The sequence below is a fragment of the Oncorhynchus kisutch genome, linkage group LG11 (assembly GCF_002021735.2).
Source record: "Oncorhynchus kisutch isolate 150728-3 linkage group LG11, Okis_V2, whole genome shotgun sequence".
NCBI lineage: Eukaryota > Metazoa > Chordata > Actinopteri > Salmoniformes > Salmonidae > Oncorhynchus > Oncorhynchus kisutch.
The window spans coordinates 70,667,954-70,693,278 of record NC_034184.2 but is presented as its reverse complement, the minus strand read 5'-3'; the positions used below and the strand labels follow the sequence as shown (position 1 = coordinate 70,693,278).

Below are 25,325 nucleotides of genomic sequence, written 5' to 3'. Positions count from 1 at the left end.
GGTCCTTGGGCCAGGGTACATGTTTGATTATTAACTAGGGATCAATGAGGTTGTAGCCAGAACACACTTACTTTAAAAAGGGTACAGCACTACAAAGCTGTGATTGAAGTCATCAAAGCGAGAATATATAATATATGCTGTAGATTAAGCCGTCAGAGACCTAAGTAAGCATTCTGTAAAAGGATGAGAATTCATGCAAAAGCTTCCGCCGAGATATGCTTCAACGACTCACAGTAGGCTCATAAAAAAAAAAATCATCTGTGTACATTTTTCTAGCAATTTATTAACAAACCCTGTGATTCCAGGCTCTAGCAGCTTTTGGCAGCAGTCTGATTTGTACATAATGCTGAAGTTGACTTTCTCATTAATAGTGTGGGTGCTCTGGAAGACTCTGTAGAGCCAGGGTGCTTATCGTTATGGTGACTAATTTGAGTAGTGCTGTCTGTGAGTGTGGGAATTTGAACGAGCCGTCATAGTAATGCTTGCTCAGGCAAAAGGACTTATGACACGGGAAGCCATTATTTTGACACCTCAGTTTTGGTAGGGGAGTCATTTGATTGTGTAACTGACCAGGGATTCAAACTCTAGTTGCCTGCTGGTAGCCCTCTGACCTAAAGCCTATGCACAAGGTCACTCATAACAAGGGTTTTTCCGAACAACCTGTAAATACAAGCAACAATAAGAAAGCAGAACGTTCTCCCGTACGAATAGCCCAGACCATTTCCAACTACAAATGCAAATGAGGGACAATTTATTATATCGGGAGATGTTTGATAGACAGATATCAACGGATCAACATTGAAGTACAGAGAGAAATCAACTGATCACAATCTTCTAAAATATAGGCCAAATTGAAAATTGGGGACAGGAAATAAACTTTCAAGTCACCTACTCAATTCCCCCTCACTAGCTGTGTTGAAGTTGCATATTTAATCCGTTTTTTAATAGGCAGTTTGAGTTCTACTTGCCACTCTCCACACAGCAAGGCGGATGTTTTAATCTTGCCTATGGAGTGAGAAGGGAGGGGGGAGTGGGAGGATAATGCTATTAGCACCATGGTGGCCAAAGCTAACCAACAGCTGAGGTATAATTTTTGCCGTTAATTAGCTTTCGCCCCCAGCAAATAGTTAGAATATTTGTTCTGTGCTTGCTCTTTGCCCCTGTGAGTATTTACAAGAGATATACTTCTTACTTTGGACAGATATTTCTATAGTATGTTTATTATTTCAGATCATTTTGAGTAATTTGGTTTCCTAAACATAGAAAATATTTAAACTATTAAAATGTACACTACACGCCTACAGTACATGCAGAGATGGTTTCTCAGCCTAGGCTTCACATACGGTATAATTCTGTGTCAATGTAGCTTTTGATCACTGAAATAGTATGTAACAACAATGTTGTACTATCACACTATTTTTTTCTTTCTTCTATTCACTCAGTAGAGTGATATGACAGCAGGCAAACCAAACCTAAATGGGATTCTTGGGCATAAATAATCACTACGAATGCATATTCAGAATAGTACTGTGTCAATTTATGTATATGTTGTTATTGAATCCACCATTTTCCTTAACCACGGGCACGTTATTCAGTCTGTTCATAATGTGCACTATTTTGACCAACTGTTGCTTCATGGCCATGTCGGAACCAGCGTATTGGGCCAAGTATGTTGAGTAAGTATGCCTTGTTCACCCGTCATCTCTGTCTCTCAGCATTGACGCTAGCTTCTTCTGTGAATTCTCTGTGTTCTTCTTGCTGTTCCCTCAACCCTCTTTGACTGTATTGATCCTCTGTGCCCTATGTGTCCTGATGTAACGCTTTGCCAGGTGTTTGTTGCCTTGCCAACCACAATTAGCAAGTAAGTTCACGATTTTAGTGTACCCGGCTAATTTGCTAATTGCACTCTTGCTATGCTACATCGGAATGAACGGGTGTCACATACCGTTTATACATTCTTTCATTAAAGGGATTCATATTCCAACCAAACACTTTGATAAACAAACAATTGAAAGCAAAATCAATGATGGAATGGGAATTATCATTCAGTTGAATCTTTGTCTATCTATCTGTCTCTGTCTCTGTCTCTGTCTCTGTCTCTGTCTCTGTCTCTGTCTCTGTCTCTGTCTCTGTCTCTGTCTCTGTCTCTGTCTCTGTCTCTGTCTCTCTCTCTCTCTCTCTCTCTCTCTCTCTCTCTCTCTCTCTCTCTCTCTCTCTCTCTCTCTCTCTGAGTCAATCATTCACAGTATAAGTTCATCTCACACAATGGATTTGCTGTTAGGCAGCGGCATGTGTTGTATGGATAGAGGGGATTTGACCCACAGACATGTAACCAACGTAGTCTATTCTGCCATGTTGTGATAAGCAACTGCCCTTTCTTTGAAACAGTCTGAGTCCAAAACCAGAGTATACTCTTAGAAAAAAAGGTGCCATCTAGAACCTCAAAGGGTTCTACAGCTGTCCTCAAAGGAGAACCCTTTGAATAACCCTTTTTGGCTCTAGGTAGAACCCTTTTGGTTCCATGTAGAACCATTTTGACAGAGGGTTCTACATGGAACCCAAAGTGGTTCTACATGTCCTATGGAGACAGCTGAAGAACCCTTTTGGAACCATTATTTCTAAGAGTGTAAGCCCTCCAAGTTTACCTTTAATGAAGACAGTCTTTCAGACAATGGAATCTTCACAGTCAACAACGCACTACCAATCGGCACGATCTGTAGCATGCAATGACTCCCAGTCAGTCACAGTCTACCTTCTTAACCTTACAGTCAGTAACAATGACAAAGACTAAAAGGAATATGGCTGTGCACTTCCTCCGAATGATGCATCCTCCATCCCAATCTCTGTTGCCTCTGAAGAGTCTCTCTCTCTCTCTCTCTTAATTTATTTTATGTTACAATGAAGTGACACACTGGATTTTAATGCCCATTCTTGTCTTGATGACCTGCTTAACTCATCAAGGAGCACTGCTGTCAAAGAGCTTGCTGACTGTGTCATTCCCTTCTGCTTCTCATTCCTACTGTCCTGTGACTCGGGCTCTTCCTAAAGCTGCTACATGTCTCTGTCTCCCCCTAAAGCCGCTACATGTCACTGTCTCTAACCTGAAGCTGCTACATGTCTCTGTCTCTAACCTAAAGCTGCTACATGTCTATGTCTCTCCCTAAAGCTGCTACATGTCTCTGTCTCTAATCTAAAGCTGCTACATGTCTCTCTCTTCCCCTAAAGCTGCTACATGTCTCTGTCTCTCCCTAAAGCTGCTACATGTCTCTGTCTCTAATCTAAAGCTGCTACATGTCTCTCTCTTCCCCTAAAGCTGCTTCATGTCTCTGTCTCTAACCTAAAGCTGTTACATGTCTCTGTCTCTCCCTAAAGCTGCTACATGTCTCTATCTCTAACCTAAAGCTGCTACATGTCTCTATCTCTAACCTGAAGCTTCTACATGTCTCTGTCTCTCCCTAAAGCTGCTACATGTCTCTGTTTCTCCCTAAAGATGCTACATGTCTCTGTCTCTCCCTAAAGCTGCTACATGTCTCTATCTCTAACCTAAATCTGCTACATGTCTCTGTCTCTCCCTAAAGCTGCAACATGTCTCTCTCTCCCTAAAGCTGCTACATGTCTCTGTCTCTAACCTAAAGCTGCTTCATGTCTCTGTCTCTAACCTAAAGCTGCTACATGTCTGTCTCTCCCTAAAGCTGCAACATGTCTCTCTCTCCCTAAAGCTGCTACATGTCTCTGTCTCTAACCTAAAGCTGCTACATGTGTCTCTCTCCCTAAAGCTGCTACATGTCTCTGTCTCTCCCTAAAGCTGCTACATGTCTCTGTCTCTCCCTAAAGCTGCTGCATGTCTCTGTCTCTCCCTAAAGCTGCTACATGTCTCTGTCTCTAACCTAAAGCTGCTACATGTGTCTCTCTCCCTAAAGCTGCTACATGTCTCTGTCTCTCCCTAAAGTTGCTACAGGTCTCTGTCTCTCCCTAAAGCTGCTACATGTCTCTGTCTCTCCCTAAAGCTGCTTCATGTCTCTGTCTCTAACCTAAAGCTGCTACATGTCTCTGTCTCTCCCTAAAGCTGCTACATGTCTCTCTCTCCCTAAAGCTGCTACATGTCTGTCTCTCCCTAAAGCTGCTACATGTCTCTCTCTCCCTAAAGCTGCTACATGTTTATGTCTCTCCCTAAAGCTGCTACATGTCTCTGTCTCTCACTAAAGTTGTTACATGTCTCTGTTTCTCCCTAAAGCTGCACATGTCTCTGTCTCTAACCTAAAGCTGCTACATGTCTCTGTCTCTCCCTAAAGTTGCTACAGGTCTCTGTTTCTCCCTAAAGCTGCTACATGTCTCTGTCTCTAACCTAAAGCTGCTACATGTCTCTGTCTCTCCCTAAAGCTGCTACATGTCTCTGTTTCTCCCTAAAGATGCTACATGTCTCTATCTCTAACCTAAAGCTGCTACATGTCTCTGTCTCTAACCTGAAGCTGCTACATGTATCTGTCTCTAACCTAAAGCTGCTACATGTCTCTGTCTCTCCCTAAAGCTGCTACATGTCTCTGTTTCTCCCTAAAGCTGCTACATGTCTCTGTTTCTCCCTAAAGCTGCTACATGTCTCTGTCTCTAACCTAAAGCTGCTACATGTCTCTGTCTCTCCCTAAAGCTGCTACATGTCTCTGTCTCTCCCTAAAGCTGCTTCATGTCTCTGTCTCTAACCTAAAGCTGCTACATGTCTCTGTCTCTCCCTAAAGCTGCTACATGTCTGTCTCTCCCTAAAGCTGCTACATGTCTCTCTCTCCCTAAAGCTGCTACATGTCTCTGTCTCTCCCTAATGCTGCTACATGTCTGTCTCTCCCTAAAGCTGCTACATGTCTTTGTTTCTCCCTAAAGCTGCTACATGTTTATGTCTCTCCCTAAAGCTGCTACATGTCTCTGTCTCTCACTAAAGTTGTTACATGTCTCTGTTTCTCCCTAAAGCTGCACATGTCTCTGTCTCTAACCTAAAGCTGCTACATGTCTCTGTCTCTCCCTAAAGTTGCTACAGGTCTCTGTTTCTCCCTAAAGCTGCTACATGTCTCTGTCTCTAACCTGAAGCTGCTACAGGTATCTGTCTCTAACCTGAAGCTGCTACATGTCTGTCTCTCCCTAAAGCTGCTACATGCCTCTGTCTCTCACTAAAGTTGTTACATGTCTCTGTCTCTCACTAAAGTTGTTACATGTCTCTGTCTCTAACCTAAAGCTGCTACATGTCTCTGTTTCTCCCTTAGGCTGGTACATGTCTCTGTCTCTCCCTAAAGCTGCTACATGTCTCTCTCTCCCTAAAGCTGCTACATGTCTCTGTCTCTAACCTAAAGCTGCTACATTTGTCTCTCTCCCTAAAGCTGCTACATGTCTGTCTCTCCCTAAAGCTGCTACATGTCTCTGTTTCTCCCTAAAGCTGCTACATGTCTATGTCTCTCCCTAAAGCTGCTACATGTCTCTGTCTCTAATTTAAAGCTGCTACATGTCTCTGTCTCTAATCTACAGCTGCTACATGTCTCTCTCTCCCCCTAAAGCTGCTACATGTCTCTGTCTCTCCCTAAAGCTGCTTCATGTCTCTGTCTCTAACCTAAAGCTGTTACATGTCTCTGTCTCTCCCTAAAGCTGCTACATGTCTCTATCTCTAACCTAAATCTGCTACATGTCTCTATCTCTAACCTAAAGCTGCTACATGTCTCTATCTCTAACCTAAAGCTGCTACATGTCTCTGTCTCTAACCTGAAGCTTCTACATGTCTCTGTCTCTCCCTAAAGCTGCTACATGTCTCTGTTTCTCCCTAAAGATGCTACATGTCTCTGTCTCTCCCTAAAGCTGCTACATGTCTCTATCTCTAACCTAAAGCTGCTTCATGTCTCTGTCTCTAACCTAAAGCTGCTACATGTGTCTCTCTCCCTAAAGCTGCTACATGTCTCCGTCTCTCCCTAAAGCTGCTACATGTCTCTGTCTCTCCCTAAAGCTGCTACATGTCTCTGTCTCTCCCTAAAGCTGCTACATGTCTCTGTCTCTAACCTAAAGCTGCTACATGTGTCTCTCTCCCTAAAGCTGCTACATGTCTCTGTCTCTCCCTAAAGTTGCTACAGGTCTCTGTTTCTCCCTAAAGCTGCTACATGTCTCTGTCTCTAACCTAAAGCTGCTACATGTCTCTGTCTCTCCCTAAAGCTGCTACATGTCTCTGTTTCTCCCTAAATATGCTACATGTCTCTATCTCTAACCTAAAGCTGCTACATGTCTCTGTCTCTAACCTGAAGCTGCTACATGTATCTGTCTCTAACCTAAAGCTGCTACATGTCTCTGTCTCTCCCTAAAGCTGCTACATGTCTCTGTTTCTCCCTAAAGCTGCTACATGTCTCTGTTTCTCCCTAAAGCTGCTACATGTCTCTGTCTCTAACCTAAAGCTGCTACATGTCTCTGTCTCTCCCTAAAGCTGCTACATGTCTCTGTCTCTCCCTAAAGCTGCTACATGTCTCTCTCTCCCTAAAGCTGCTACATGTCTCTGTCTCTCCCTAATGCTGCTACATGTCTGTCTCTCCCTAAAGCTGCTACATGTCTTTGTTTCTCCCTAAAGCTGCTACATGTTTATGTCTCTCCCTAAAGCTGCTACATGTCTCTGTCTCTCACTAAAGTTGTTACATGTCTCTGTTTCTCCCTAAAGCTGCTACATGTCTCTGTCTCTAACCTAAAGCTGCTACATGTCTCTGTTTTTCCCTAAAGCTGCTACATGTCTCTGTCTCTAACCTGAAGCTGCTACAGGTATCTGTCTCTAACCTGAAGCTGCTACATGTCTCTCTATTCCCCTAAAGCTGCTACATGTCTCTGTCTCTCCCTAGAGCTGCTTCATGTCTCTGTCTCTCCCTAAAGCTGCTACATGTCTCTCTCTCTCCCTAAGCTGCGACATGTGTCTCTCTCCCTAAAGCTGCGACATGTCTCTGTTTCTCCCTAAAGCTGCTACATGTCTCTGTTTCTCCCTAAAGCTGCTACATGTCTCAGTCTCTCCCTAAAGCTGCTACATGTCTCTGTTTTTAACCTAAAGCTGCTACATGTCTCTGTCTCTAATTTAAAGCTGCTACAGGTCTCTGTTTCTCCCTAAAGCTGCTACATGTCTCTGTCTCTAATTTAAAGCTGCTACATGTCTCTGTTTCTCCCTAAAGCTGCTACATGTCTCTGTCTCTCCCTAAAGCTGCTACTTGTCTCTGTCTCTCCCTAAAGCTGCTACAGGTCTCTGTCTCTCCCTAAAGTTGCTACAGGTCTCTGTTTCTCCCTAAAGCTGCTACATGTCTCTGTCTCTAACCTAAAGCTGCTGAATGTCTCTGTTTCTCCCTAAAGCTGCTACATGTCTCTGTTTCTCCCTAAAGATGTTACATGTCTCTGTCTCTCCCTAAAGCTGCTACATGTCTCTATCTCTAACCTAAAGCTGCTACATGTCTCTCTATCCCCCTAAAGCTGCTACATGTCTCTGTCTCTCCCTAGAGCTGCTTCATGTCTCTGTCTCTCCCTAAAGCTGCTACATGTCTCTCTCTCTCCCTAAGCTGCGACATGTGTCTCTCTCCCTAAAGCTGCGACATGTCTCTGTTTCTCCCTAAAGCTGCTACATGTCTCTGTTTCTCCCTAAAGCTGCTACATGTCTCAGTCTCTCCCTAAAGCTGCTACATGTCTCTGTTTTTAACCTAAAGCTGCTACATGTCTCTGTCTCTAATTTAAAGCTGCTACATGTCTCTGTTTCTCCCTAATGCTGCTACATGTCTGTCTCTCCCTAAAGCGGCTACATGTCTCTCTCTCTCCCTAAGCTGCGACATGTGTCTCTCTCCCTAAAGCTGCGACATGTCTCTGTTTCTCCCTAAAGCTGCTACATGTCTCAGTCTCTCCCTAAAGCTGCAACATGTCTCTGTTTTTAACCTAAAGCTGCTACATGTCTCTGTGTCTAATTTAAAGCTGCTACATGTCTCTGTTTCTCCCTAAAGCTGCTACATGTCTATGTCTCTCCCTAAAGCTGCTACATGTCTCTGTCTCTAATTTAAAGCTGCTACATGTCTCTGTTTCTCCCTAAAGCTGCTACATGTCTCTGTCTCTCCCTAAAGCTGCTACTTGTCTCTGTCTCTCCCTAAAGCTGCTACAGGTCTCTGTCTCTCCCTAAAGTTGCTACAGGTCTCTGTTTCTCCCTAAAGCTGCTACATGTCTCTGTCTCTAACCTAAAGCTGCTGAATGTCTCTGTTTCTCCCTAAAGCTGCTACATGTCTCTGTTTCTCCCTAAAGATGCTACATGTCTCTGTCTCTCCCTAAAGCTGCTACATGTCTCTATCTCTAACCTAAAGCTGCTACATGTCTCTGTCTCTAACCTAAAGCTGCTACATGTCTCTGTATCTAACCTGAAGCTGCTACATGTATCTGTCTCTAACCTAAAGCTGCTACATATCTCTGTTTCTCCCTAAAGCTGCTACATGTCTCTGTCTCTAACCTAAAGCTGCTTCATGTCTCTGTCTCTAACCTAAAGCTGCTACATGTCTGTCTCTCCCTAAAGCTGCAACATGTCTCTCTCTCCCTAAAGCTGCTACATGTCTCTGTCTCTAACCTAAAGCTGCTACATGTGTCTCTCTCCCTAAAGCTGCTACATGTCTCTGTCTCTCCCTAAAGCTGCTACATGTCTCTGTCTCTCCCTAAAGCTGCTACATGTCTCTGTCTCTCCCTAAAGCTGCTACATGTCTCTGTCTCTAACCTAAAGCTGCTACATGTGTCTCTCTCCCTAAAGCTGCTACATGTCTCTGTCTCTCCCTAAAGTTGCTACAGGTCTCTGTTTCTCCCTAAAGCTGCTACATGTCTCTGTCTCTAACCTAAAGCTGCTACATGTCTCTGTCTCTCCCTAAAGCTGCTACATGTCTCTGTTTCTCCCTAAAGATGCTACATGTCTCTATCTCTAACCTAAAGCTGCTACATGTCTCTGTCTCTAACCTGAAGCTGCTACATGTATCTGTCTCTAACCTAAAGCTGCTACATGTCTCTGTCTCTCCCTAAAGCTGCTACATGTCTCTGTTTCTCCCTAAAGCTGCTACATGTCTCTGTTTCTCCCTAAAGCTGCTACATGTCTCTGTCTCTAACCTAAAGCTGCTACATGTCTCTGTCTCTCCCTAAAGCTGCTACATGTCTCTGTTTCTCCCTAAAGATGCTACATGTCTCTGTCTCTCCCTAAAGCTGCTACATGTCTCTATCTCTAACCTAAAGCTGCTACATGTCTCTGTCTCTAACCTAAAGCTGCTACATGTCTCTGTATCTAACCTGAAGCTGCTACATGTATCTGTCTCTAACCTAAAGCTGCTACATATCTCTGTTTCTCCCTAAAGCTGCTACATGTCTCTGTCTCTAACCTAAAGCTGCTTCATGTCTCTGTCTCTAACCTAAAGCTGCTACATGTCTGTCTCTCCCTAAAGCTGCAACATGTCTCTCTCTCCCTAAAGCTGCTACATGTCTCTGTCTCTAACCTAAAGCTGCTACATGTGTCTCTCTCCCTAAAGCTGCTACATGTCTCTGTCTCTCCCTAAAGCTGCTACATGTCTCTGTCTCTCCCTAAAGCTGCTACATGTCTCTGTCTCTCCCTAAAGCTGCTACATGTCTCTGTCTCTAACCTAAAGCTGCTACATGTGTCTCTCTCCCTAAAGCTGCTACATGTCTCTGTCTCTCCCTAAAGTTGCTACAGGTCTCTGTTTCTCCCTAAAGCTGCTACATGTCTCTGTCTCTAACCTAAAGCTGCTACATGTCTCTGTCTCTCCCTAAAGCTGCTACATGTCTCTGTTTCTCCCTAAAGATGCTACATGTCTCTATCTCTAACCTAAAGCTGCTACATGTCTCTGTCTCTAACCTGAAGCTGCTACATGTATCTGTCTCTAACCTAAAGCTGCTACATGTCTCTGTCTCTCCCTAAAGCTGCTACATGTCTCTGTTTCTCCCTAAAGCTGCTACATGTCTCTGTTTCTCCCTAAAGCTGCTACATGTCTCTGTCTCTAACCTAAAGCTGCTACATGTCTCTGTCTCTCCCTAAAGCTGCTACATGTCTCTGTCTCTCCCTAAAGCTGCTTCATGTCTCTGTCTCTAACCTAAAGCTGCTACATGTCTCTGTCTCTCCCTAAAGCTGCTACATGTCTGTCTCTCCCTAAAGCTGCTACATGTCTCTCTCTCCCTAAAGCTGCTACATGTCTCTGTCTCTCCCTAATGCTGCTACATGTCTGTCTCTCCCTAAAGCTGCTACATGTCTTTGTTTCTCCCTAAAGCTGCTACATGTTTATGTCTCTCCCTAAAGCTGCTACATGTCTCTGTCTCTCACTAAAGTTGTTACATGTCTCTGTTTCTCCCTAAAGCTGCACATGTCTCTGTCTCTAACCTAAAGCTGCTACATGTCTCTGTCTCTCCCTAAAGTTGCTACAGGTCTCTGTTTCTCCCTAAAGCTGCTACATGTCTCTGTCTCTAACCTAAAGCTGCTACATGTCTCTGTCTCTCCCTAAAGCTGCTACATGTCTCTGTTTCTCCCTAAAGATGCTACATGTCTCTATCTCTAACCTAAAGCTGCTACATGTCTCTGTCTCTAACCTGAAGCTGCTACATGTATCTGTCTCTAACCTAAAGCTGCTACATGTCTCTGTCTCTCCCTAAAGCTGCTACATGTCTCTGTCTCTCCCTAAAGCTGCTACATGTCTCTGTTTCTCCCTAAAGCTGCTACATGTCTCTGTCTCTAACCTAAAGCTGCTACATGTCTCTGTCTCTCCCTAAAGCTGCTACATGTCTCTGTCTCTCCCTAAAGCTGCTTCATGTCTCTGTCTCTAACCTAAAGCTGCTACATGTCTCTGTCTCTCACTAAAGTTGTTACATGTCTCTGTTTCTCCCTAAAGCTGCACATGTCTCTGTCTCTAACCTAAAGTTGTTACATGTCTCTGTTTCTCCCTAAAGCTGCTACATGTCTCTGTCTCTAACCTGAAGCTGCTACATGTCTCTCTATCCCCCTAAAGCTGCTACATGTCTCTGTCTCTCCCTAGAGCTGCTTCATGTCTCTGTCTCTCCCTAAAGCTGCGACATGTCTCTGTTTCTCCCTAAAGCTGCTACATGTCTCAGTCTCTCCCTAAAGCTGCTACATGTCTCTGTTTTTAACCTAAAGCTGCTACATGTCTCTGTCTCTAATTTAAAGCTGCTACATGTCTCTGTTTCTCCCTAAAGCTGCTACATGTCTATGTCTCTCCCTAAAGCTGCTACATGTCTCTGTCTCTAATTTAAAGCTGCTACATGTCTCTGTTTCTCCCTAAAGCTGCTACATGTCTCTGTCTCTCCCTAAAGCTGCTACTTGTCTCTGTCTCTCCCTAAAGCTGCTACAGGTCTCTGTCTCTCCCTAAAGTTGCTACAGGTCTCTGTTTCTCCCTAAAGCTGGTACATGTCTCTGTCTCTAACCTAAAGCTGCTGAATGTCTCTGTTTCTCCCTAAAGCTGCTACATGTCTCTGTTTCTCCCTAAAGCTGCTACATGTCTCTATCTCTAACCTAAAGCTGCTACATGTCTCTCTATCCCCCTAAAGCTGCTACATGTCTCTGTCTCTCCCTAGAGCTGCTTCATGTCTCTGTCTCTCCCTAAAGCTGCTACATGTCTCTCTCTCTCCCTAAGCTGCGACATGTGTCTCTCTCCCTAAAGCTGCGACATGTCTCTGTTTCTCCCTAAAGCTGCTACATGTCTCTGTTTCTCCCTAAGGCTGCTACATGTCTCAGTCTCTCCCTAAAGCTGCTACATGTCTCTGTTTTTAACCTAAAGCTGCTACATGTCTCTGTCTCTAATTTAAAGCTGCTACATGTCTCTGTTTCTCCCTAATGCTGCTACATGTCTGTCTCTCCCTAAAGCTGCTACATGTCTTTGTTTCTCCCTAAAGCTGCTACATGTATATGTCTCTCCCTAAAGCTGCTACATGTCTCTGTCTCTCACTGAAGTTGTTACATGTCTCTGTTTCTCCCTAAAGCTGCTACATGTCTCTGTCTCTAACCTAAAGCTGCTACATGTCTCTGTTTCTCCCTAAAGCTGCTACATGTCTCTGTCTCTAACCTGAAGCTGCTACAGGTATCTGTCTCTAACCTGAAGCTGCTACATGTCTCTCTATCCCCCTAAAGCTGCTACATGTCTCTGTCTCTCCCTAGAGCTGCTTCATGTCTCTGTCTCTCCCTAAAGCTGCTACATGTCTCTCTCTCTCCCTAAGCTGCGACATGTGTCTCTCTCCCTGAAGCTGCGACATGTCTCTGTTTCTCCCTAAAGCTGCTACATGTCTCAGTCTCTCCCTAAAGCTGCTACATGTCTCTGTTTTTAACCTAAAGCTGCTACATGTCTCTGTCTCTAATTTAAAGCTGCTACATGTCTCTGTTTCTCCCTAAAGCTGCTACATGTCTATGTCTCTCCCTAAAGCTGCTACATGTCTCTGTCTCTAATTTAAAGCTGCTACATGTCTCTGTTTCTCCCTAAAGCTGCTACTTGTCTCTGTCTCTCCCTAAAGCTGCTACAGGTCTCTGTCTCTCCCTAAAGTTGCTACAGGTCTCTGTTTCTCCCTAAAGCTGCTACATGTCTCTGTCTCTAACCTAAATCTGCTGAATGTCTCTGTTTCTCCCTAAAGCTGCTACATGTCTCTGTTTCTCCCTAAAGCTGCTACTTGTCTCTGTCTCTCCCTAAAGCTGCTACAGGTTCTGTCTCTCCCTAAAGCTGCTACATGTCTCTATCTCTAACCTAAAGCTGCTACATGTCTCTGTCTCTAACCTAAAGCTGCTACATGTCTCTGTCTCTAACCTGAAGCTGCTACATGTATCTGTCTCTAACCTAAAGCTGCTACATGTCTCTGTCTCTCCCTAAAGCTGCTACATGTCTCTGTTTCTCCCTAAAGCTGCTACATGTCTCTGTCTCTAATCTAAAGCTGCTACATGTGTCTCTCTCCCTAAAGCTGCTACATGTCTCTGTCTCTCCCTAAAGCTGCTACATGTCTCTGTTTCTCCCTAAAGCTGCTACATGTCTCAGTCTCTCCCTAAAGCTGCTACATGTCTCTGTTTTTAACCTAAAGCTGCTACATGTCTCTGTCTCTAATTTAAAGCTGCTACATGTCTCTGTTTCTCCCTAAAGCTGCTACATGTCTATGTCTCTCCCTAAAGCTGCTACATGTCTCTGTCTCTAATTTAAAGCTGCTACATGTCTCTGTTTCTCCCTAAAGCTGCTACATGTCTCTCTCTCCCTAAAGCTGCTTCATGTCTCTGTCTCTAACCTAAAGCTGTTACATGTCTCTGTCTCTCCCTAAAGCTGCTACAAGTCTCTGTCTCTCCCTAAAGCTGCTACATGTCTCTGTCTTTCCCTGAAGCTGCTACAGGTCTCTGTTTCTCCCGAAAGCTGCTACGTGTCTCTGTCTCTCCCTAAAGCTGCTACATGTCTCTGTTTCTCCCTTAGGCTGCTACATGTCTCTGTCTCTCCCTAAAGCTGTTACATGTCTCTCTCTCCCTAAAGCTGTTACATGTCTCTGTCTCTCCCTAAAGCTGCTACATGTCTCTGTCTCTCCCTAAAGCTGCTTCATGTCTCTGTCTCTAACCTAAAGCTGCTACATGTCTCTGTCTCTCCCTAAAGCTGCTACATGTCTCTGTCTCTAACCTAAAGCTGCTACATGTGTCTCTCTCCCTAAAGCTGCTACATGTCTCTGTCTCTCCCTAAAGCTGCTACAAGTCTCTGTCTCTCCCTAAAGCTGCTACAAGTCTCTGTCTCTCCCTAAAGATGCTACATGTCTCTGTCTCTCACTAAAGTTGTTACATGTCTCTGTCTCTAACCTAAAGCTGCTACATGTCTCTGTTTCTCCCTTAGGCTGGTACATGTCTCTGTCTCTCCCTAAAGCTGCTACATGTCTCTCTCTCCCTAAAGCTGCTACATGTCTCTGTCTCTAACCTAAAGCTGCTACATGTCTCTGTCTCTCCCTAAAGATGTTACATGTCTCTGTCTCTCCCTAAAGATGCTACATGTCTCTGTCTCTAACCTAAAGCTGGTACATGTCTATGTCTCTCCCTAAAGCTGCTACATGTCTCTGTTTCTCCCTAAAGCTGCTACATGTCTCTGTCTCTCCCTAAAGCTGCTACATGTCTCTGTCTCTCCCTAAAGATGCTACATGTCTCTGTCTCTCCCTAAAGCTGCGACATGTCTCTATATCTAACCTAAATCTGCTACATGTCTATGTCTCTCCCTAAAGCTGCTACATGTCTCTGTCTCTAACCTAAAGCTGTTACATGTCTCTGTCTCTTCCTAAAGCTGCTTCATGTCTCTGTCTCTAAGCTAAAGATGCTACATGTCTCTGTCTCTCCCTGAAGCTGCTACATGTATGTCTGTCTCTTTCCTATTGGTTTCTTTCTTCTTTAAAAAATATGTTTTATTTGAACTGCACTCTGAGTCGGGGAACCATGTGGAGGAAGAAGAGCAGTGTTTTGCTCCTCACCCTAGCTAATGCCATTTCCTGCTGATGTTTTGACCTTTTGTTCCCCCCTTCCCTTACCCCATACACCCACCCAGGTACACTTTCACAGGAATTTACACGTTTGAGTCATTGATAAAGATTCTGGCGAGGGGATTCTGTGTGGGGCCATTTACCTTCCTGCGGGACCCGTGGAACTGGCTGGATTTCAGTGTGATTGTCATGGCGTAAGTATCTCTCTTGCTACAGTAGACCTCTCTGTATTGCTCCTGTTAGTGTCTGACACTCTACTTCATTTGAACCTACTTCCTTTTAACCTGCCATCCACTTTCTTTTAACATGCCCTCTCCTTCCTTTTAACCTGTCCTCTACCTCCTTTTAACCTGCCCTCTCCTTCCTTTTAACCTGCCATCTACTTCCTGTTAACTTGCCCTCTCCTTCCTTTTAACCTGCCATCTACTTCCTGTTAACTTGCCCTCTCCTTCCTTTTAACCTGTCCTCTCCTTCCTTTTAACCTGCCCTCTCCTTCCTTTTAACCTGTCCTCTACCTCCTTTTAACCTGCCCTCTCCTTCCTTTTAACCTGCCCTCTCCTTCCTTTTAACCTGCCCTTTCCTTCCTTTTAACCTGCCATCTACTTCTTGTTAAGGTCCCCTCTCCTTCCTTTTAACCTGCACTCTCCTGCCTTTAACCTGCCCTCTCCTTCCTTTTAACCTGCCCTCTCCTTCCTTTTAACCTGCCCTCTCCTTCCTTTTAACCTGCCCTCTCCTTCCTTTTAACCTGCCCTCTCCTTCCTTTTAACCTGCCCTCTCCTTCCTTTTAACCTGCCCTCTCCTTACTTTTAACCTGCCCTCTCCTTACTTTTAACCTGCCCTCTCCTTCCTTTTAACCTGCCCTCTCCTTCCTTTTAACCTGCCCTCTACTTCCTTAAAATATTGATTTTGGCCTTTACTACTAAAAACCATAGAAACGCATTGAATAACACATTAATAAATGTCAAAACAGGACAGTAAAAAGTAAATACTTACTCGACTACTGGAAATCCCTGTTATACTTCACTATACTTCAATCCTCTTTCTTTTTTAACCAATAGATGCAGTGCAAACTTTTACTTCCAACATTTTAGAATGCAACCTGAATTTAATGACCAATTACCGAAGTTCTTACTCTTCAAATGTAACATTTTGCTTTGGTGGTGTGGGTGTAGAAAGCACCTTAAGCTGCTTTTGAATAATCTATTTAGCTCCTGACCTTCTACTGTGGATGGTCTAAACACTGAGGACATACGGCACCTTTTTTCTAAGGGAACAATTTTGAACATCCCCACTGTGCATTAACTGACTCACCTGTGAGAAAACCGTGTTTGAAGTAGAACTGTAGGTAAGACGCCAAAGGCTCAGGCAGTTTCCCAGTCACCCATAATAGCCTCTAAACCAATGACAGATTGTCCGATAGGGAACCTTAACCAGAAGCAGGTTCCAATGGAGTCATTAAGGATGCCTCCAGAGATTGGATTAAGTCCACCCCCCCCCCCCCCCCCCCCCCGATGAAGTGTTGATTTCTCGTTTGGCTCCTGCAGCTTTATTTCCAGTCGACCTTGAACTGGAAGCCTCTGTGGGGTCAGATGGATATTTAGCAGGACAGGGACACATCAGTTACCGACCCCCGCTGCCCTCCCACTCGTGTTGACAGACAGGCCACCTTTCTTCCCGCCGCTGGCTTTATTAAATCCAGACTGATGACCGGGAAACGGATACCCCCCCACCCCCAACCCTGGGTGTTCCCATGGAAACGGAGTGCATGCCATGTTAGCTATGAAGCTTTTGGAAAACTCACCTCAGAAATGTAATAGGGAATGGAACCACTTAGGTCCAGAAGACTTAACATACCTCATATGAGCAGCACATGGACTGGCACCATATTCGTTTTTCACATTTTTCTGGAGTCTCTTGATGTGGAGACATACTAACAGCACACAACTGTAAAAAAAAAACTAACAGGAAATATCTATACCTTGCTGTTTCTGTCCTGTTCTCCAGGGAAAGCTTCACTAAGAGGCAGTGCTTAGCCTGCAGTTGTCTTTACATTTTTTTTGGGGGTGTTTGACCAAATAACTGTAATTTGATCCTGCAGGTTGCTAACCGAATTTGTTAAAGTAGGCAATCTCCAAGCACTTCGAACATTCAGGGTCCTCAGAGCATTGAAAACTATTTCAGTAATCCCAGGTAAGAGGGAGTCTCCCCTTGTGCTGCAGTGTTACCAAAAAATGGGTTACATTGTCTATTGTCCAGTCCACATACTGTTACTGTACTGTACATGCCCCTTCACCCTCTTCCTCCTCTCTGTCCAAGCCAAAGCCATCCTCTCTGACCCTTGACCTCAATCCAAGCCCTCCCCCCTCCCCTCTATTCCAATCTCGGCACATTCAACTGTTGTGTTTTGCCTGTCGTCGGTGCTTTGTCATTGTGTCTGCTTGACTTTCACTTGTTGCAGATATGTTACTGAGTTTGTGGACCTGGGCAATGTCTCAGCATTACGGACGTTCAGAGTCCTACGAGCACTGAAAACTATCTCAGTCATCCCAGGTGAGAAGGGAGTTTCAAACACTAAGACACCACCCACCGTTGGAAGAACTAAACCCCGGCTACGTTCCAATATGTCTACACTAGCACCCTACTGTACTTAGGATGAAGCAATGTATTGGGCATGCACCCAAAGTGGCCTGCTAGTGTGGGTATTGGAACAGAGTGCCTTGTCATTCCCTTTTTGTTTCCGGTAATCAAACTAACCTGTGAGTGGAAATGAGACCTTTGAGTTGGGTAACGTCTGATTCAAAATGGAGGATTCTCACATTTTAGATTCTCATGGAATATGTTTGCCCATAGTATGTTTTAAGTTGTATTAGGCTTATGTACGCGATATACGCATGGTTTACATCACCGTACGAAATGCGTACCTGCAGGTTCCTTCTCGACAATTCAACAACAATAAGAAAAACGAAAAGATAAGAATACAAACAAAGGAAATGGATCAAAAGAATATAATAAATATTTTAGCATAAGTATAATCAAGGAAGACACAAATTATAGTCCAATATTAACACATGTATTGGGGAAGGGAGGGATGTGGGGCAATGTATAACCTGAGCAGTAGAATAAGAGTCTGGTAGCAACCGTTGTGTTGTCATTTCAAATTCATTTTGTATTTGGATGTATGTATGCCATTCATTTATGAAAAATACTAATCTAGTTTCTTTGAAGGCGTAGTCATGCATCAATGCTTGCATCCACATGCTGTATGCAAACACTTCGCTATAGACATCAACATAGTGAATATATAGTCCACAGATAAAGCTTCAACATGACATCTGGCCTTAAGCCCAAGGATTATGTTACCTCGTTATCTGACTCAACAGGTCTCATTCACCCTTAGTGTTTAACAGGCATGGGTATAGTCAAATACCACTTTGTATGGTAATAATATCTCCATTCACAACAGACGCTCCCATAGGAAGCAGGACATACAATCCATTCAGACTGGATCTCTACTCAAATAGGACTAAATCCCTTGTTTGGATGAAAGGGGTGTAGTACCCTTAGCAACACAGTGCAGTATATTTCTGAGCAGGGCCCTTTATGTAAATCTACAATGCATAACCTGTCCACTTGACCTGGCCAGGGAAAAACCCTGGACCGTACTTTTTACTTTACGCAATTAAAAAAATAAAAATATTTCACCTTTATTTAACCAGGTAGGCAAGTTGAGAACAAGTTCTCATTTACAATTGCGACCTGGCCATAGGCTATAGGACCTAGATTTCTAGATTTACCTGGTAGGTCACTTTGGGATGATCTGTACCATACAGTAGGTACCCGGTATCTACTCTGCCGGGGCTAACTTCAATCAGTCATGGCCCATGTATTCCACTTCTTCCTTTTGTCAGGTGCTGTTGAGACACATGGTGCGTCAGGCTCTTCATGGCTGACCTCCTTTGGCCCACACCATCTTCTGGAAATGCCAGACTGGAAGTGACGGTTTAGAGACTGAATTCCTCTCAGTATTCATACTGTACAGCAGTCTGGCCCCTCACACTACCTTTAATCCAACACAAATCCTGGCCAAATAGGAATCAGGATAGTAAAGTAATAGCATAGGATCAGATAAGCTAAATATAGTTAGCTTGGGAAAAAATGCTAGAAAATCTTGGAAATGCTTTGGGAACATTCTGAGACAGGGTTCAAGTCCAAATGTCAGTTAGTTAGTCAGTCAATTAGTCAGTTAGCCAGTCAGTCAGTTAGTTAGTTTGTCAGCCAGTCAGTTAGTTAGTTTGTCAGCCAGTCAGTCAGTTAGTTTGTCAGTCAGCCAGTCAGTCAGTTAGTTTGTTAACCAGTCAGTTAGTTTGTCAGCCAGACAGCCAGTCAGTTCGTTAGTTTGTCAGCAAGTCAGTCAGCCAGTCAAGGAGTTTGTCAGCCAGTCAGTTAGTTTGTCAGCCAGCCAGTCAATCAGCCAGTTAGGCAGTCAGTCAATTAGTCAGCCAGCCAGTCAGTCAGTTAGTTTGTCAGACAGCTAGTCAGTCAGCCAGTCAGCAATTCCGTTCAGTCAGTCAGTTAATTTGTCAGTCGGTTAGTTTCTCAGTCAGTCAGTTAGTTTGTTAGCCAGTCAGTTGGTTAGTTTCTCAGTCAGTTAGTTAGTTTGTCAGCCAGTCAGTTAGTTGGTCAGCCAGTCAGTTAGTTTGTCAGCCAGCCAGCCAGTCAATCAGCCAATTAGTTAGTTTGCCAGCCAGCCAGTCAGTCAGTCAGCCAGTCAGTTAGTTTGTCAGCTAGTCAGTTAGTTTGTCAGCCAGTCAGTGAGTTTGCCAGTCAATCAGCCAGTCAGGCAGTCAGTCAGTCAGTTTGTCAGACAGTTAGTCAGTCAGCCAGTAGGCAATTCTGTTCAGTCAGTCAGTTAATTTGTCAGTCGGTTAGTTTCTCAGTCAGTCAGTTAGTTTGTTAGCCAGTCAGTTAGTTTGTCAGCCAGTCAGTTAGTTTGTCAGCTAGTCAGTTAGTTTGTCAGCCAGCCAGTCAATCAGCCAGTCAGTCATCCAGTTAGTTTGTCAGCCAGTCAATCAGTCAGTTTGTTAGCCAGTCAGCAAGTCAGTTTGTCAACCAGTCAGTTATTTTGTCAGCCAGTCAGTTAGTTTGTTAGCCAGTCAGTCATTTGTTTTGTCAGCCAGTCAGTCAGTTAGTTTGTTGGCCAGTCAGTCAGTGTGTCAGCCAGTCAGTTAGTTAGTTTGTCAGCCAGTCAGTCAGCCAGTTAGTTTGCCAGCCAGTTAGTCAGTCACTCTGTTAGTTTGTCAGTCAGTCAGTTAGTTTGTCAGCCAGTCAGTTAGTTTGCCAGTCAGTCAACAAGTCAGTTAGTTTGTCAGCCAGTCCATCAGTCAGTCAGCCAGTCAGTTAGTTTGTCAACTGGTCAGTTAGTTTGTCAGCCAGTCAGTTAGTTTGTCAGCCAGCCAGTCAATAAGCCAGTCAGTCATCCAGTTAGTTTTTCGGCCAGTCAATCAGCCAGTTAGTTTGTTAGCCAGTCAGCAAGTCAGTTCGTTTGTTAACCAGTCAGTTGTTTTGTCAGCCAGTCAGTTTGTTGTCCAGTCAGTCAGTGTGTCAGCCAGTCAGTTAGTTAGGTTGTCAGCCAGCCAGTCAGTCAGCCAGTTAGTTTGTCAACCAGTCATTTAGTCAGTTAGTTTGTCAGTCAGTTAGTTTGTCAGCCAGCCAGTCAGTCAGCCAGTTAGTTTGTCAGTCAGCCAGTTAGTTTGTCAGCCAGTCAATTCGTTTGTCAGCCAGTCAGTTAGTTTGTCAGCCAGTCAGTCAGCCAGTCAGTTAGTTTGTCAGCCAGTCAGTTAGTTTTTCAGCCAGTCAGTCAATCAGTCGGTCAGTTAGTTTGTCAGCCTGCCAGTTCGTTTTTCAGCCAGTCAGTTGGTTTGTCAGCCAGTCAGTCAGCCAGTTTGTCAGCCAGTCAGTTCGTTTTCAGTCAGTCAGACAGTTAGTTTGTCAGCCAGCCTGTCAGTCAGCCAGTAAGTCAGTCATTATTTGGGAAGCGTCTGTTGTCAATGACCATACATTGTGAATTTTTCGGTGCACTCTCAAAAAGAAACAAGACAATGTTTCTTTCTGTAGAGGTTAGTTAGTTTTTGTTAGCTTTCTTTGTATTTTGAATGCCGTGTCGGTGTCTTCAGTTTCTGTGTGGCCTTCTTGCTTTTAATGTTCTGAATTTGTAACTGTACAGTTTATTTCATCCATGTCATGGTTAGTATTATTAGTGATGGGCACTGAAATCTATATCAATATTGCATTTTGCAATTTTTAAACCAATATCAAAGTTGCAACTGTATGGACTTAACTTCTACGGCTTTGTGAAATTCAGACAAGTTCTTGCTTACTGCCCATTGGGCCAAGGGTGAATGTTCTGGGGGCCTAACCTAGCCAACCTGTTTGAACACAAGCTCGTTGATGGCCCATCAGCAGGCAGTTAATCTAAGTTGAGATCCTGTGAGAGGGCTTTATGCCTGCAGAAACACTAATGTTTCCTCTTTTACATAAAAGTGTGGGTTAACAGCAAGGATAAGCCAATATCACGATGTGCCTTGCTCATATCGATTACAAACTATATTGATATCATATCGAATTATCGATATTGGTGCCCACCACTAATTATTATTGATAGTGAGTCGTTGTGTTGTTCCTTATACAATTATTGTAATTTTTGTAACTTGTTATACAGAGTAATGCACTGTAGTTAAGTCACTGTAAACAAGCCCCACTATACAGTATGTAATTGTAAAAAGTAAGAGGCCACTAACTTCCAGAATTTTTTATAATTATTTTTGTTAAATGTTTAAATTACATATACATAATAACCATTTTCAGTTATTAGATCTAAAACAGTTCCTTATGATTAGACAGAACTATCTAATCAAAGATAGCTTCTATTTACCCTGTGTCCATTTCTATGACCATGTGTGTGCGTGCTGACCTATTGACCTTGGGCAGGCCTGAAGACCATTGTGGGCGCGCTGATCCAGTCGGTGAAGAAGCTGGCGGACGTGATGATCCTGACCGTGTTCTGCCTCAGTGTGTTTGCCCTCATTGGCCTGCAGCTCTTCATGGGTAATCTGCGGCAGAAGTGCGTCCGCAGCACAGCGCACTGCGTCAACAACACCCTCAACACCAACACCACCTTCTTCTGCAACAACCGGACGTGGCCCTCGCTCAAAGACTTCATCGCAGACGAAGGTGAGCGCTGTGCGCCAGTTAAACACCTGTTTAATGAATGAATGTATAATTTAGTTAAAAAGGCTGACCCTATTGAGAGCAAAGATCCCTTTTGCGAGAGAGACTTGTTGTATAGGGTGGCTTAGGGCTAAATGCCCCCCAGGGTTAAACACCCCCCCTCCTGTAATTCACATCATTTCCTGGCGGCCACTAGTCTTTCCCTGGAGGCCACTAGTCTTTCCCTGGATGCCACTAGTGATTCCCTGGAGGCCACTAGTGATTCCCTGGAGGCCACTAGTGATTCCCTGGAGGCCACTAGTGATTCCCTGGAGGCCACTAGTGATTCCCTGGAGGCCACTAGCGATTCCCTGGAGGCCACTAGCGATTCCCTGGAGGCCACTAGCGATTCCCTGGAGGCCACTAGCGATTCCCTGGAGGCCACTAGCCTTTCCCTGGAGGCCACTAGCCTTTCCCTGGAGGCCACTAGCCTTTCCCTGGAGGCCACTAGTCTTTCCCTGGAGGCCACTAGCCTTTCCCTGGAGGCCACTAGTCTTTCCCTGGAGGCCACTAGTCTTTCCCTGGAGGCCACTAGTCTTTCCCTGGAGGCCACTAGTCTTTCCCTGGAGGCCACTAGCCTTTCCCTGGAGGCCACTAGCCTTTCCCTGGAGGCCACTAGCCTTTCCCTGGAGGCCACTAGCCTTTCCCTGGAGGCCACTAGCCTTTCCCTGGAGGCCACTAGTCTTTCCATGAAGCCACTAGTCTTTCCCTGGATGCCTCTAGTCATGCTCAACTAAAAGTGTAATCTGTCTCATCTCAGCTTTGTAGATCATCCCAACAAACAATATTGAGGTACATTGATTGAATATTTTGTCATTTAGAAAAAGTAATATTTATCTAATCTAATGAAGTTAGATCTATGAACGTTTCATATACAGTACCAGTCAAAAGTTTGGACACCTACTCATTTAAAAAAAACTATTTTCTACATTGTAGAATAATAGTGAAGACATCAAAACTATGAAATAACACATATCAAATCATGTACTAACTAAAAAAGTGTTAAACAAATATAACAAATATATTTTATATTTTAGATTCTTCATAGTAGCCACCCATTGCCTTGATGACAGCTTTGGAAACTCTTGGCATTCTCTCAACCAGCTTCATGAGGTACACCTGGAATGCATTTCAATTAACAACTGTGCCTTGTTCAAATTTAATGTGTGGAATTTCTTTCCTTCTCAATGCATTTGAGCCAATCAGTTGTGTTGTGGCAAGGTAGGGGTGGTATACAGAAGATAGCCCTATTTGGTAAAAGACCAAGTCCATATTATGGCAAGAACAGATCAAATAAGCAAACAGAAACGACAGTCCATCATTACTTTAAGACACGAAGGTCAGTCAATGCGGAACATTTTAAGAACTTTGAAAGTTTCTTTGAGTGCAGTCGCAAAAACCATCAAGCGCTAGGATGAAACTGGCTCACATGAGGACCGCCACAGGAAAGGAAGACTCAGAGTTACCTCTGCTTCAGAGGGTAAGTTCATTAACGTTACCAGCCTCAGAAATTGCAGCCCAAATAAATGCTTCACAGAGTTCAAATAACAGACACATCTCGACATCAACTGTTCAGAGGAGACTGCACAAATCAGGCCTTCATGGTTGAATTGTTGCAAAGAAACGACTACTAAAGGACACCAATAAGAAGAAGAGACTTGCTCGGGCCAAGAAATACAAGCAATGGACATTAGACTGTGGAAATCTGTCCTTTGGTCGATGAGACCAAATTTGAGATTTTTGGTTCCAACTGCCATGTCTTTGTGAGATGCAGGCCTTCATGGTTGAATTGTTGCAAAGAAACGACTACTAAAGGACACCAATAAGAAGAAGAGACTTGCTCGGGCCAAGAAATACAAGCAATGGACATTAGACTGTGGAAATCTGTCCTTTGGTCGATGAGACCAAATTTGAGATTTTTGGTTCCAACTGCCATGTCTTTGTGAGATGCAGGTGAACAGATGATCTCTGCATGTGTGGTTCCCACCGTGAAGCATGGAGGAGGAGGTGTGATGGTGAGGGGGAGCTTTGCTGGTGACACTGTCTGTGATTTATTTAGAATTCTAAGCACACTTAACCAGCATGGCTACCACAGCATTCTGCAGCGATACACCATCCCATCTGGTTTGCGCTTAGTGGGACTATCATTTGTTTTTCAACAGGACAATCAATGATCCAACGCACCTCCAGGCTGTGTAAGGGCTATTTGACCAAGAAGGAAAGTGATGAGGTGCTTTGTCAGATGACGTGGCCTTCACAATCACCCAACCTCAAGCCAATTGAGATGGTTTGGGATGAGTTGGACAGCAGAGTGAAGGAAAAGCAGCCAACAAGTGCTCAACATATGTGGAAACTCCTTCAAGACTGTTGGAAAAGCATTCCAGGTGAAGTTGGTTGAGAGAATGACAAGAGTGTGCAAAGCAGTCATCAAGGCAAAGGGTGGCTACTTTGAAGAATCTCAAATGTAAAATATATTTGTGTTTGTTAACACTTTTTTGGTTACTACATTATTCCATATGTGTTATTTCATAGTTTTGATGTCTTCACTATTATTCTACAATGTAGAAAATGGTAGAAATAAAGAAAAACCCTTGAATGAGTAGGTGTGTCCAATATTTTGACTGGTACTGTATAGAAATCTTACCAAAACTGAAAATAGACATTTCCCTTAAATTACCCTATTAGGAGACTGAAAATCGATTTCTGAGGGGTAAAAACCATACTACAAAAAAACGAAATGTTTTGTACTCGATAGCTTTTTGCCAAAAATTAGAATACTCTATATCAAATCAAATGTATTTATATAGCCCTTCGTACATCAGCTGATATCTCAAAGTGCTGTACAGAAACCCAGCCTAAAACCCCAAACAGTAAGCAATGCAGCTGTAGAAGCACGGTGGCTAGGAAAAACTCCCTAGAAAGGCCAAAACCTAGGAAGAAACCTAGAGAGGAACCAGGCTATGTGGGGTGGCCAGTCCTCTTCTGGCTGTGCCGGGTGGAGATTATAACAGAACATGGCCAAGATGTTCAAATGTTCATAAATGACCAGCATGGTCCAATAATAATAAGGCAGAACAGTTGAAACTGGAGCAGCAGCACGGCCAGGCGGACTGGGGACAGCAAGGAGTCATCATGTCAGGTAGTCCTGAGGCATGGTCCTAGGGCTCAGGTCCTCCGAGAGAGAGAAAGAAAGAGAGAAAGAGAGAATTAGAGAGAGCACACTTAAATTCACACAGGACACCGAATAGGACAGGAGAAGTACTCCAGATATAACAAACTGACCCTAGCTCCCCGACACATAAACTACTGCAGCATAAATACTGGAGGCTGAGACAGGAGGGGTCAGGAGACACTGTGGCCCCATCCGAGGACACCCCCAGACAGGGCCAAACAGGAAGGATATAACCCCACCCACTTTGCCAAAGCACAGCCCCCACACCACTAGAGGGATATCTTCAACCACCAACTTACCATCCTGAGACAAGGCCGAGTATAGCCCACAAAGATCTCCGCCACGGCACAACCCAGGGGGGGGGGGGGCAACCCAGACAGGAAGATCACATCAGTGA

The 25,325-nt window shown here is 44.1% G+C and overlaps 1 protein-coding gene across 2 annotated transcripts in view; it reads left to right on the top strand.

The window, feature by feature from the left end:
• The first annotated feature begins 1,146 nt into the window (after positions 1-1,146).
• Positions 1,147-25,325, top strand: part of LOC109899313 (sodium channel protein type 4 subunit alpha B) — a 151,217-nt gene continuing 127,038 nt past the window's right edge. For both annotated transcript variants that reach the window (XM_031836227.1, XM_020494429.2), the window contains exons 1-4: positions 1,147-1,676; positions 14,556-14,684; positions 16,949-17,040; positions 21,478-21,720. In XM_031836227.1, coding sequence (XP_031692087.1) covers positions 1,477-1,676; positions 14,556-14,684; positions 16,949-17,040; positions 21,478-21,720 — 664 coding nt within the window. In that variant the 5' untranslated portion in view covers positions 1,147-1,476. The remainder of the gene's footprint in view (positions 1,677-14,555; positions 14,685-16,948; positions 17,041-21,477; positions 21,721-25,325) is intronic.